The sequence below is a fragment of the Vigna unguiculata genome, chromosome 3, assembly GCF_037176805.1.
Source record: "Vigna unguiculata cultivar grain cowpea cultivar isolate G323 ecotype 2 chromosome 3, ASM3717680v1, whole genome shotgun sequence".
Classification (NCBI taxonomy): Eukaryota; Viridiplantae; Streptophyta; class Magnoliopsida; order Fabales; family Fabaceae; genus Vigna; species Vigna unguiculata.
The window spans coordinates 36,739,368-36,753,146 of NC_140794.1; the positions used below are offsets into that span (position 1 = coordinate 36,739,368).

The 13,779-nt window shown below is 33.1% G+C and overlaps 2 protein-coding genes across 17 annotated transcripts; one reads left to right on the forward strand and one right to left on the reverse strand.

The window, feature by feature from the left end:
* Positions 1–615: 615 nt before the first annotated feature.
* On the reverse strand, positions 616–5,782 carry LOC146887803 (uncharacterized). Its single transcript, XM_085671678.1, has 3 exons — positions 5,406–5,782; positions 2,592–2,762; positions 616–1,223 (listed from the first exon to the last, which is right to left on the reverse strand). The coding sequence occupies exons 1-3, from the start codon at positions 5,436–5,438 to the stop codon at positions 960–962; spliced, it is 468 nt and encodes a 155-aa protein (XP_085527804.1). The 5' UTR covers positions 5,439–5,782; the 3' UTR covers positions 616–959.
* A 14-nt stretch (positions 5,783–5,796) lies between these two features.
* LOC114176311 (uncharacterized) lies at positions 5,797–13,415 on the forward strand. Of its 16 annotated transcripts, none has more exons than XM_085671672.1 (14): positions 5,797–5,919; positions 6,884–7,007; positions 7,088–7,155; positions 7,244–7,303; positions 7,403–7,561; positions 7,875–8,021; positions 8,149–8,363; positions 8,476–8,584; positions 8,663–8,966; positions 9,216–9,503; positions 9,592–9,682; positions 10,726–10,838; positions 11,119–11,242; positions 11,365–13,415. In XM_085671672.1, exons 1-9 carry the CDS (start codon positions 5,812–5,814, stop codon positions 8,753–8,755), a joined length of 1,083 nt encoding a protein of 360 aa, XP_085527798.1. In that variant the 5' UTR covers positions 5,797–5,811; the 3' UTR covers positions 8,756–8,966; positions 9,216–9,503; positions 9,592–9,682; positions 10,726–10,838; positions 11,119–11,242; positions 11,365–13,415. The 16 variants fall into 16 exon arrangements, with proteins under 16 accessions (XP_085527798.1, XP_085527800.1, XP_085527796.1 ...); XM_085671674.1 differs by having other exon boundaries at positions 9,610–9,682; XM_085671670.1 differs by having other exon boundaries at positions 9,216–9,682.
* Positions 13,416–13,779: the final 364 nt, after the last annotated feature.

Below are 13,779 nucleotides of genomic sequence, written 5' to 3' on the forward strand. Positions count from 1 at the left end.
TAAACTGCACCCTTATATTTGGCAGCACAAACAACATTTATTTCAAAATCAGTCACCTAGGTTATCAGTACTTATATTATTGCTTTGCACTTATAAAACCAATTAAGGTAGACAAAACCATGCACATATATCACTATTAACTATTGCAGGATGGAGTAATATTAGAATTACATGGCTCCTGAAAATATCAACATAATTGAAAATAAAGTAGTACTTCTTAGCAGTTATTTAGGCACGGCTTAGCACATAAACTGCACCCTTATATTTGGCAGCACAAACAACATTTGTTTCAAAATCAGTCACCTGAGTTATCAGTACTTATGTCCTTTCTTTGCACTTAGAAAACCAATTAAGGTAGACAAAACCATGCGCATATATCACTGTTAACTATTGTAGGTTGGAGTACAAATATTATTAAAGGCATCCTGGAAAAAAAATGTTATTCTTGCAGAATACATGACAACAAAATTTCACATTACTCATTCTCAATCTTTCTTTCCTTTATTACACATACAACATAATTCGAATCCATTAAACAACATTGAATAAAGAACCAACAAAAGAACCACATTCAATTGTCAATAAACAAATTAAGAATATAATTTTAATTCTTGTTCCAAACATTACTGCTATAAATTCATAATTCATCCACAATTTACATAAATTAAGGGTACCACAATTAATTTACTCTATGTTTAATTCAAATCAAATCTAACAACACTAAAAACATCTAACAACTTCTAACTACTTCGTTTCCTCCTCCTCCCATAAGTCATAAAAGGAGTTCGTATGACTATGCTCTTGAAACACTGCTTCGGTTCTTCCTTCAATCGGTGGTACAAATTACTAATTTGACCTTCATCTCACTGTATGTTCGCACCAACCTCTTCGTCATGTTGCTGCAGAGGAGTCCTTTCAACATCCTCAAACCTCTCTTCTTGCCCATATTCATCAAAGTCTTACTGTCCCCCATAATTATGTGGTTCAACGGGAACATCTTGTTTCAAAATCTTTTTGGATGTATCATTGATTATAGCTTTAAAATCCTCCATTGCCTTCCGCAGTTCCATAATCTCAACTTCTTGTTTAGCTATTTCTATACTTAAATTTTCCTCGTCTTCTTCGTCTTCGTCGTCCTCAAATCCTTCACCATATTTATCAAAACCTTCCTGCATAAAAGGATGACAAAGCTTGGACTTTGATACACCTACCTCCATCACAACCTGAAACATTACACCCAATAATTACTGCATACAATTTATGTCAATACCTATAAGTAACTACTAATACTAAATCCATTTTCAAACCTTCTTGTTATTCAAAGCACTACTTATTTTTTCCTCAGCCACTTTCATATCCATCCATTGCAATATTCGGGGGAACATTATGCTTGAATTTCCAACATCACATTTTGGAATCAAAAAGTGCTCAAAAGCCCAAATCTAAACCATCTCAAAATCAATAAAATTAAATGAATACAGTTCTTCCTATTTCAAACAATACACATCTCAATTCAAACGAATTCATTAAAAATTACTTGTAACAAGTACACACAACCAACAATGTGGAAGTGTCTCTTCTTTCCTTTGTCCTGTAAGAACATGGATGCATTGCATATGCTCCCAACTAACTGTTCATAAACAAGTCCACCCCAATTGTATTTGCCAAGACCACTAAGGTCATCAACAATGGTAAATAACATGTGAAAAATTGTTCCCTTGCGACTTGGAATAAGGAACTCCGATATTCCCAAAACAATATATAGCCTATAGTAATCCTCTAGGCTAATCGACTCCCTACATCTTCTTAGAAAAATCATATAACATCTCAACATCAACAATTTTGTTATTCAATAATTTCCTACACTTGTTCTCCACAAAAATGTCATCTAACTTAATACTATGACCAACAACCCGTAATTTGAGTCCCAAACAAACATCCAATAAAGATAAACGAACAACTTTATTACTTATGATAAAACCCCCTTCCTTTCAACCCACACACTGATTAAGGAACTAAGAAGTTTCCTACTCATTTTTACATTTCTTTTCAACATCAAAAACCATCCAAATGGTGTGTCTTCAATTACGGACCTTTGTTCTCCAGTTAAATTTTTATTTAATGAAGCAATGTACTTGGTCCAACAGCAATGCCTAAAAGTCTGCATATATGCATCAACAAAACTTATGAAATGTCATTGTACATGTTAGTCAATAATAACCAAAATTTAAGTCTTCACACCTTAAACTCATGCTTCTTTTGACCACCACATTCACTCTTATCACTATAATGAGCCATGACACTATCACTTTTGTAAACTACTGTTGTCACGTCCTGCCATATGTGCATTGACATACTAATAGGTTAGCACTTACAAACTCATACCTTACCACTTCAAAAATGATACCTTAACACTTACAAACTCACAGCTTAGCACTTACAAACTGAAAGCTTAACACTTAAAAAATGATAGCTTACCAATAAGAAACTGATAGGTTAGCAGTTACAAACAAAGAGGTTAGCACTTATATTAACAGTGATGAGTGCATTCAGATGGTTAACAAGATCATCAGTAATCCTCATAATCTCACCTTGTGAGCAAAAATCTGCACTTGAAGTAGTTGAATCTGTTGCTTCATCATTAGCCAAGTAAGTTGCAATAGTTGATGCTTCAACTGCATCTTCGAATATCGTTGGCTCTTCAACTGCACTTGGTTCCTTGATTGTATTATTCTCACAACTTTGCTCCACAAAAAGATCATCTATACTCATAACATCATTAATAGATAAAACTTTATATTCACATCGAGCATCATCAACATATCCATAAGTAGATATGTATGTGTGAGAATCTTCAATTTCTAAATCAGTAAAATCTTTAGCAAAATTGACATGTTCATCAGTAGACATATTACTATGAGCATCATTATATCTATCAGCAGATATATCAGGGTGATGTGATTCTGGTGTTGGTTGATCTAACATTTGAATCGTGTACTCATTCACATCAAATTAATACTACTTATCTATAACAACTTCAGTCTTGTTAAGAAAGTAGTCAACAAAATAGTAAGGGTAAAGTAACCCAAAGTCGTCTCCCAACGAACACGAAATTGATTTTTAACAAATTAGTTCTTATAAAACTATACAAAAGAGTTAGTCAAATAAATGTATGAGAGATAAAGATTAAAAGATAAAATAAGATAGAAACAATAGTAAAGAAAAATAGGTCGATTCCACTGCTTTTTCAAAATAGGATTCATCATTGGTTTCCTAAAGATTATTGTTATTGATTTCTTGTTTAAAACTTCAAATTAATCAATGTAACTTCTCAATTAATTTGTTGGCGTCCTTACTTTTAACCAAAGTAACTTCTCAATCAAAAGCAAGAACTTTGTAGATTAATCTTAGTAAATTTAACCAAAGTAACTTCTCAATTAAATATTACTAATCCTAATCATGTCCATTCTTTTACCTCTTATATCTAGTAAAAAGCTAATTAACCAAAGTAACTTCTTGATTAATTCTAATCTAAGTTTTCACGTTTAATCAAAGTAATTTCTCAATTATTAGCAAAAACTCATTCAATCATATGAAAGTTTCTAAAATTAATCAAAGTAACTTCTCAATTAAAATTTAAACACCCTTGGACTCATACGATTGTAATGTTATGTAAATTTAACACCGTGCTAACTTGCTACAATGTAAAAATCATTAGTTTTACTAAATTAAGAACCAAAAGACATAGATGAAAATAAATCTCAACAAGAATCAAAAGAACAAACAAATTAATTGATCTAACCTTAGAATCCAATTAAGAAATTACAATGGAATCAACCCAAGAAGTTCAACACTCCATGAAATACAAAATAGAAATATTAGAAGAAGAAAGAGAGAAAGGAAACGAAATTAGGCCCCCCTAAGGGTTCCTAAACTCTGAAGTCCCGAGCTTCTTCTTTCTGCTGCTCCCTTGGTGTCTTTATATAGGAATTGGACTGGGCTTTTCTGTTGCTAAAATCTCTCAAATATCTTTTAAAATAAAGATAAAGATAAATATTTAAAAATATTTAGAGAAATATAAACTATTTGACAAATATAATTGGTTGATAATATCAATATCTAATATAATTTAATTAATTAATTAATTAAAGATATATGATAAATTATCTCCAATTAGTATTTCTATTAATTTTCCAAATCAACCCTTTGCAATCTCCTTAAATTATCTTCTAAATAATTCAATATTTTCAAGATATATTTGTTTGTTGTGGAACTAAAAATATTCAAGATCTTGTCATATCAAAAAAAGATTTGGTAGTTATTATATTTTAATATTTTATGATATAATTAAATAAGATAATTATTTAAAAATATAAAATAAAATATCTAAAGATATATTTTTCCCAAATTATCTTCTATCATAAAGATAAAGAAAACCGCAAGGTCCAATTTTTTGTTCCACTCTTCTTGGTTTAGCCAAACTTCTTCACTTTTTCAAGCTTTTCTTGTCGTCTTCATGCAATGCTTGACTTGGATTTTTGTGCTTTTGATAATTTCTTATTATTGGATTTATCTTTAAGGTGTCATGAAACTTTAATCAATTTATTTCCACACCTCCATAAGCTCAACTTAGCTACCGCTGCACTAACACACCTCAAAATATCCAAAGAACATTTATGCAACTAAAAAGCTATTTTTAACATGTTTTTGTATCTCATGCTCAATAAACCCAATTATAGGAAATCCCAATTAAATCAATCTTTAAGCACACAAATTCAATTAAAATACCTAGAATTAAACATTAAATGAGGGCAAAAATACGTACTCATCAAACAGCTTACCATAAATGCAATCCATATCACCTATGAATACATGCAACAATAATGGACATCATATGGTCCAACATATAAGCATGCTTTAGCACACCAAATATTTTTTCCCACTTAACATAATTTCGAACCAATCATGATATCTGCAAAAACAATTACCCCACTCACACATATGTTGTGCAAACATTTTAAATATTCAGTTCCAATTCATTACTGCAAAGTCTGTGCGAAAGTAATTACCTTGCCTTACCACTTATATATTAACAGGTTAGCATAAACTTTCAACAATCACTTTGCTTACCTCTTCAACAACCCTCATTTGAAAAAAAAAATCAAAACTTTATCACACATTTACTGTAACCAAAAAATGAAACTAAAATCACTCATTTCCACCAACATCAACAAATTTCTCGCAGTGGGTTAACCCAAAAATTTTTGTGCTTCACCAAAACAGAAAGGGATGACCACGAAACAAAGCAACGCCCATGGATGAAGAAAATTACAGGGCTCACCAACAATACACATATGAAACGACATGGAGGACGAAAAAACGATGGACAAGGACGAAAATGATACCTGTAGATGGTTTAACGACAAAATGCTCACCATCGCTGCTCCAACCACTTGCACTGCGTGCTTTGTAACTCCTCTCTCACTTTTCTCACTTCCTTCTCTCACTACTTCGCTCTCTCTCCCCCATTCTCTTTTAGATCTGTAACTCCCGCTTCTCTCACTTCAACCACTGATGCTTCTGATGCTTCTCTCTCTCACTTGTTTCTATTTTACTTATGTAACTCCTTCAAACCACCAATCACTCTTTCCTTTAGACACGTGCCTTACGTGGACTTTTTATAAAAAAAGTTAAAATCTCTTATTTCCATGTCAGGTTGTGAAAGAAGTTGTGAAAATTGGTTGTTAAAATATCATTACTCATAAAACATGATAAAACAAAAGGAGAAAAAAAATAAAGTTGTCCACTGCCATGGATTTGCAGCACCGAACAATGGCTTCTCCTCCTTTGTCACCGCAAGGCCACGATTCCACCGCCATTCTCTTGACCTTCCTCTCATTCTTTGTTGTTGTCGCTCTGGTAACTCTCTCTCTTTCTCCTCATTGCGGTTCCATAATATTTTCAATCCCGCTTGGGTTTTCCTCTTTTTGATAAACGACAATGCCTCACTTTATTTCACCTCCACAGCTAATGTCGTATAACTACGATGATGTTCCGTTGAATATCACTCGTATATGTATTCCTTTATTGATTCATTACTCACATATCTGATTTGGCTGTTTAATTGGTTTGCCTCTCTCTGATTTCGATGTTTTCTTTAACTTGTATCATTGTGCTAGGAATATTTCCCAAAAAAAAGGTAAGTGCTATTTCTGAATAACAAGCATTCGTTCAGTGGACTGACCTTAATGAAACAGGCAAAGTGGAGTTGAATTGCATTAGCTGTTACCAGAAACTTGATATACTTATTATTTTGTTTGATCACTTTTGGTTGAATTTTACTATAGGCCTTGCATTTAGTGATGAGATTGTAGTTATACGAATGGAATGTAATCACTAACATCCACTTGTGCGAGAAGGAGAGAACCTCTTTTGCATCAAATGTGATATGATATTACACCTACTTGTGGAAATGCCAGGGATATAAATATTCAATTATCTGCTTAGAATTGTTAGGTGGAGGAATATTGGAAAGTTCTAAACTACTGCAGTTAAATGATGATGAATTGTCTTGCTTCGATGTTGATTTGGCATTTTTTTGTTTACCTACGTTTTTTTTGGGAAGATCACTTCGGAGAATAAAGATATTTTGTTTATCATTTTCATTTTTTTTACTTGTTTATGTATGTTGAGTATGTTGGAACTTCTACTTAACTAATTGGGATTCCCAAACATTTACTTTTCTTTATCAATGATCCATGTAGACGAACCACATTAGGGTAAGGTTTTTTTTACTTATTGCTGTACTGTTCTTACAATTGGAAAATATTTACATTGATTCTACTCAGCCTTTGAAGCTTAGAGACATGTGATTTTTCTACAGGTTTTTGTTCCTTCAGCATCACCATCCTTCCAAAATACCTTATCCATTCTGCAACAAGTCCCAGAAGGCCATGTGGGGGTATATTGGAGAGGAGGTGCCCTTCTGAAAACAATTACAGAGCCAGGTGCTGCATATTCATTTCTTTTGTTCAGTGTATACTAGCGCCAATGTTTGCTTAATTTTCTTTATATTATTGTTTTCTAGGATTCCATCTAAAGATGCCTTTTCTTACCCAGTATGAACCTGTTCAAGTGACTCTTCAGACGGATCAGGTAACTTAATTAGAGAAAGTTCAGGATTGGAATTTCAGTTCTTTTGGCTCTATCCCTTTGAATTTTGAAATTATGGTGACCATTGCAGGTGACTGATATACCCTGCGGTACTAAAGGCGGTGTTATGATCAATTTTGAGAAGATTGAGGTGATAGTTTTTTTTTTCTATAATCTTAGATTTACTAGTGTTCTGTTTTTTTCTCACATTTAATATTTTTTTATGAAGTGGTGTATATTCTTCTTTTAGGTTGTTAACCGACTGCATAAGGAATTTGTCTTTGAGACATTACTCAACTATGGTGTACACTATGATAAGACATGGATATATGACAAGATTCATCATGAGATCAATCAGTTCTGCAGCTCTCACAGTCTACAACAAGTCTATATTGATGTGTTTGATCAGGTTAAATATTAATATTTATAAGTGAGTTTTAGAGCCATAGTTTATTTTATGCTGGTACCTTCCATTTTATAGTGTAATTATTAAGAACAAGATGATGGTGGGACTTGATATTAAATAGTTTGATGTATGCTTAGGAACTCGTAGCTTCTATTGTCATCCACAGGAAAGGAGTTCATGCAAGTTTTTTGTTGTACCGTACTTTGTGATTCTTTCCCTGCTTTGTACAGATGAGTTAAACCGATGTGCATCTTTTGGCTTATGGTTTTTCTCCTTTCTTGTTGTCTGAATAATACCATCATTTGGATCCTTTCAGATTGATGAAAAGATGAAAGATGCTCTTCAAGTTGACTGCACCCGCTATGCTCCAGGAATTGAGATCATTAGTGTCCGGGTCACAAAGCCAACTATTCCAAATACCATAAGACGCAATTTCGAACAAATGGAAGAGGAGCGTACTAAGGTATACTTTCAGTAAGAGCTGTCATTTTCCTGTTGACATGTGTGGAGCTATGTAAGTAATTAGTTGATAATTTCATCTTCTCTCTACTAAATGATGTTAAGGAAGGTGCTTTGGATGTTTGGGATAGGTCTTAATTGCTATTGAGAAGCAGAAAGTAGCGGAGAAGGAGGCAGAGACTATGAAGAAGATGGCCATTAGCGAGGCTGAGAAGAATGCCAATGTTAGCAAGATCCTTATGGAGCAAAAATTGTTGGAAAAGGACAGTACTAGAAGACAAGAAGAAATAGAGAATGCAATGTATCTGGCCCGGGAGAAGAGCCTGGCAGATGCAGACTTCTACCGGTGAGATTTTCCTTTCCTAATGTCTTTGCTGAAGCTATATTTATGAATAAGATATTACAATTATGGAATTGGAAAAAATAAACTATTAATTTTATTGTTTTTGCATTTCAAGAGTAATTAAGGAAGCTGAAGCAAACACCTTGAAGCTTACCCCCGAATTTCTTCAGCTAAAATTTATTGAAGCCATTGCTAATAACACAAAAATTTTCTTCGGTGACAAGGTAATCGCTTCCTCTACTAGCTATGCTATTATCCGTCTGACCTTCTTCACAGACCTAACCTTTCAGCTTGGTCTTCAGGTTCCTAATATGATTTTGGATCAAAGGCTACTTGGAAACTTACTTCATGAAGATTCTATAGGGACAACTGCAACAGGCAAATCAGATATCTGAATTATTAGCTGTCAGAATTCTGAGCTCAAATGATTCGACCATCAATATTTTGGAGAGGAGTTATATCTTGGCAGTTATCTTTACACATGAAAAAATGAAACAGTTCTACAAAAGCTTTTTCCTTCTTGTGTGGGGAGAATGTAGATAAAAGACTGTCCATTTTGCTACAGTGGAAACTGTAACACTCACAATCAGAGATCAACTGTTACAGGTGGGAATAAAGGACAATATATATAACACGAAGGTCAACATTTTCTCATTTGTACGAACTGATTTTTTATTGTCCTTACACGTGTCATCTTTTTACATTTCCATAGTCAGGTTTCTATATGTGTGCATTTAACTTTGAGATAAAACGCTACGCATAGAAAAAATGTGGGAAATGATACTACTTTGTTACACCCTGACGTGGCTTTTTAATTTCTAATTGTTTTTTTCTTTTAAAACAATCCAAACTCAGACTGTTGTCCAGCCTCTTCCCATGATGTAGCAGAGCCAGTCGGCAGCGAAGAAGGGCTCCAAGTTTCAAAAGTTCCTCTCCCTCTTCCCAGCTATTCGTCTCATACTCCCCAACCTCGATCGCGAGCACGACTCTTACGGCCTCAAGGAGTCTGTCCTCGCCACCTCCCTCATCGACGCCCTCGGCATCTCCCGTTACTCCCCCGATGTCCTCCGACTCATCAATTGGCATAAAGGTGGTGCCGTCACAAGCGATACAATCGAAAATTTTGCCCTTGTCGTCGTTGAGGTTAGTGCACGACGTCGTCTTGTCTGTTTTAGGATTCTGTTATGCTGTGATGAGGTGAAAAGTGAAATGTTGTTGGTTTTGACCCAAGTGCTGCACAACATGTAAGGGACCGCTTCGGGAGGGTTGACGATAAGGAAGTTGAATGAATTACTTGACCGGTTGGCTTCCGGTAAAAATAGGTCTGATTGTTGTTGTTTACATTGAAGTTTCGCATGTGATTGTTGTGTGTAGCATTCGTAGGTGCTATGCGAGGTTGTATAAGTTTTGATAGTGGGAAAATTTTGAGAAAAAAATTGAATGATCTTTGAGACAAATGCACACTAAATGAAATAGATTGTCATGATAATCCTGAAAGGAGTTTTTCATTTATACCAGTAAATAAATTGATTTAATATCCTAAAATTTGCTTTGAGCCTGTAACTAAATTATGTTGCAGATATATAAAGTTGGGAATTAGTGAAAAATGCATTTTTCATGAGTTCCATCCTGATACAGAAGACTTCTTTAATGTTACCTGTGACTTAAAATTAGTTTGTGAAAAACTAAGGGATTAGAATCAACGACATAAGCGACATGTTAGTTGTGATTTAAAAAAATAGTTTGAAATTTGTATAGGTTTCAATGATGGTAATTAGTCTCTTCATTATTCTTTGAACTTAGGGCTTTAAATGTACCTGATACATGTTATGATAATTCTTGGTGGGAGATTAAGTGATGAGAGTGGAGTGGATGATTAAAGAAGTACATTCTAAGCATACAATGATTTTTTTTATTTCAATTTTAATTTTATAAATACCTGCAATAGTTTTTTAGTAGTTGAAATTGATATTTTTGTAGTTGCTGTTTCTAGTTAGTTCTAATGGTATTAATCCTGTTTCAGTTTTAAATACTCATTTTAGTAGTTTTCTAGAGTAGTTTATCAAGTGGCGCAAAGGAAAATTTTAAATTTCTACATAATTTTTAGTAGTTATTTTTATTTCCATTAATCTTTTGCTATTTTTAAGTTTGCATGAATTAGTAGATAGTTTGTCATAGTTGTTTTAAGCCTATGTAGTTTTAAGTTCTGTTTTTACTGATTTTAGCTAGTCTCTTAGGTTCATAAGTCATATTTTAGATTTCATGCTTTCTTAAATAGATAGAAGTAAAATTATGTACTAAGCTTCTTTTTGTTTTTTTTTTTTTTTGATGTTGGCTACATGTTATGTGATTTCTCATACTTAAGATGGTTGCATGAAAAATTGATTTCTCGTAATCTATTCAAGGAAGCGATGTCAAAGGATGTAATGGAGAAGATAATCTTCTCTTTCTCTGATGTGCATGAACATATTTTCTACAGTAAGCAAATCATGTCACATTATATAGTTATTGTCATTTAATTTCTGTTAGACAAATTTAAATTCATCATTCACATTTCTGTTTAGATATTTATTGTTAATATTGCTTATGCTGCGAAGGGCCTTACATTTCTTCACTAATGAAGTAGATGTAATATTCATGACCTCAAAACTTCTAATATCTTACTTGATTCTACAAGTGAAATAGGATTGATCATACAAGCTAGAGATAAGTTTATTAGTTAGTCCTAAGTTTCTAAAATTTGTTTTTTTAATGACAGAGTTATAATCCAAAACTCTCTGATAATGGGTTGACAAAAAATGGACTAGAAGGTGACAAAAGTCATGTTTCTACAAGGGTGATGGGCACCTTTGGCTACGTTGCTCTTGATTATATTGTCATAGGTATTAAGCTTTTCCAAAATGGGTGTGTGTTGTCTGAAAAATTACTTCATAAACAGTTTAAGGAAAAAATGATCATTTATATTATAACCACTGACATTTTTTCAATTGTGTATATTGTGAAGGTCACCTAAAGGACAAGGAGTGACACATATAGTTTTGGAGTTCTTTTAAGCTTGAGAAAGAAGAACCTACAATAACAACAACATGATGAAGACCTTTAAGAGCAAGGAGAAGAAGAATAGCAAAATTTGTCACAATTTCAAGAATATCTAATTTTCCATGACTTTTATATGTATTATTAGTATTATTAATATCTCTTGTTATCTCATCAAACACATACAAGAATAGAAACAAAAATACACTTTATTAACATTTTTTTAGTTAATATGTTTTGTGGGAATAGAAAATAATGTATTTTATCAATTAAACATGGATTCCTTTTAGTAAAAGTTAAAAATTAATAAATTTTATATAAAAATTAACACGTAATTGGATAATCATGAAAAAATATTCATGTGTCAGCTTAGGTAGACTTGTACAAAAAGTCTTCTCCAGTTCCTCACTTATTTGTACCTAGGTCATCAAATATGTTTGACAAGTTTTGTGTCATTTTTTTTTGGAAACCAGTCAAGCTAGTTAAGTAGTTTGGGTTCATAACTTGTTAATTGTAATTACATGGGTGGTCTATAACGAGTACATGTAAGTTGGTGTGTACAAAAAATATTAATTTTACAAGTTTTGGTATACTTGTACAAAATGTCATTTCCAACTTCTCACTTATTTGCACTTGGGTCACCAGATATGTTTAACAGATTTTGAGTCATGTTTTTTGGAGACCAATCAAGCCAATTAATTATTTGGATTCAAAACTAGTTAAATGCAATAACATTGATGGAACATAACAAGTACATGTGAGTTATGTACAAAAAAAATTAATTTTACAAGTTTTGGTAGTCTTGTGCAAAAAGTCCTTTTGAATTCCTCACTTATTTGCACTTGGGTAACTAGATATGTTTGACAGGTTTTGTGTCATTTTTTTAGGAGACCAGTTAATTAGTTTGGGCTCATAACCAATTTATTGTAATTACATTGCTTGTCCATAACAAGTACATGTAAGCTAGTGTGTACAAAAAAAATTAAGTTTACAAATTTTGGTAGACTTGTACAAAAATTCCTTTTCAGCTCCTCACTTATTTGCACTTTGGTTCACCATATATGTTTGATAGGCTTTGTGTCATTTTTATTAGATATGAGTTAAGCCAGTTAATTAGTTTGAGTTCATAACCATTTAATTGTAATTACATTGGTGGTCCATAAGAAATACATGTAAGTTGGTGTTAAAGAAACAATTAGTTTTACAAGTTTTGGTAGACTTGTACCAAAAGTCTTTTTCAGCTCGTTGATAAGTGCCAAAAATCATAAAAGATTCATAGAGAACTTTGGCACTTTTGTTTGTAATTCGTGTTATCTCATATTGATTCTCCCTAAATCTAAGATCAATGAGTTTCAATTACATGCTTCCGAGTTTTGCCTTAAAGAAATCACTTGATCCCTATTTTGTGTAATTTTCAGGTAAATTAAAGTAGAAGAGGAAAGAACACAAGAAAAGTGAAAGGAAACATCAAGAAATAGATAAGAAACTCTGCAAGGTCGCTCAAACCAAAGCAATCTTGTCCAAGCGAGAGCTTGGGCCGTCAATCTCGCCTAAGCGAAGAATGATCTCGCTTAAGCGAGAGCTTGTGCAGTGGAGATCATCTTTTGTTGCCATTCTCGCCCAAGCGAGATTTGATGCTACCAATCTCGCCTAAGCGAGAGTTCGTGAAGGAGTCTCGATAGTTGTGTGATTCTCGCTCAAGCTAGAATTGGGTTGCCTAAGCGAGACCCTTTTTTCATGTTGAACTACTCTATCTCGCCCAAGCGAGATTCAGTAGCCCAAGCAAGAGTTCGTGCTGTATTTATATTGTGAAAGTTCAGAAAGGAAGGCAACTGGGGATTTTTGGAGAATTGCGACCTGAAGTAGAACAAAGTTCATATTTTCTTCTTCTTCTTCTTCTCTAGTTTGTAGGTTTTGATGGCTACCATGAGTGGCTAATCTTCTTCTGTGGGATTGAATGTAATATACTTGAACTTGGATGTAATATGGTGATATTTATATATAGCATTTCTATTTTTACTCAATATTGGTATTATTGTTCTCTTCTTAATGCTTGATTCTATCTGATCAATAGATGTTTTGATTTTGATTTTTAGATATGACTGGAAAGTATTTCTGAAAATCTGATTTGAACAATGATACTTGATATACTGTGATGCTAGGAATAGATCTCAATATATCAATTGCTTTTAACACTCGATCGTAATGCTGGATAATTTGCTAAATATGTGAGGAATCAATATTCGAGGAACTAATCTTATGAATTTTATACGCGAGAGATCGGTATAAATGATTTTTGAGTGTGCATCAATATTGGTATTTTCAGATGTTATGTATTATATTCATCCAGATTACAGACAAGGGAGATAGATGAAATTCAATC

Excerpts from the sequence above, each read along its gene's own strand:
- LOC146887803 (XM_085671678.1), bottom strand. The coding sequence starts at position 5,438 with ATGGTGAGCATTTTGTCGTTAAACCATCTACAG. Across the intron at positions 2,763-5,405 it reads TGTCGTTAAACCATCTACAG|ATGATCTTTTTGTGGAGCAA; the intron begins GTATCATTTTCG and ends TTATGAGTATAG. Across the intron at positions 1,224-2,591 it reads TGCAGATTTTTGCTCACAAG|GTTGTGATGGAGGTAGGTGT; the intron begins GTGAGATTATGA and ends GTAATGTTTCAG.
- LOC114176311 (XM_085671669.1), top strand. The coding sequence starts at position 5,812 with ATGGATTTGCAGCACCGAACAATGGCTTCTCCTCCTTTGTCACCGCAA. Across the intron at positions 5,920-6,883 it reads TCTTTGTTGTTGTCGCTCTG|GTTTTTGTTCCTTCAGCATC; the intron begins GTAACTCTCTCT and ends ATTTTTCTACAG. Across the intron at positions 7,008-7,087 it reads GAAAACAATTACAGAGCCAG|GATTCCATCTAAAGATGCCT; the intron begins GTGCTGCATATT and ends ATTGTTTTCTAG.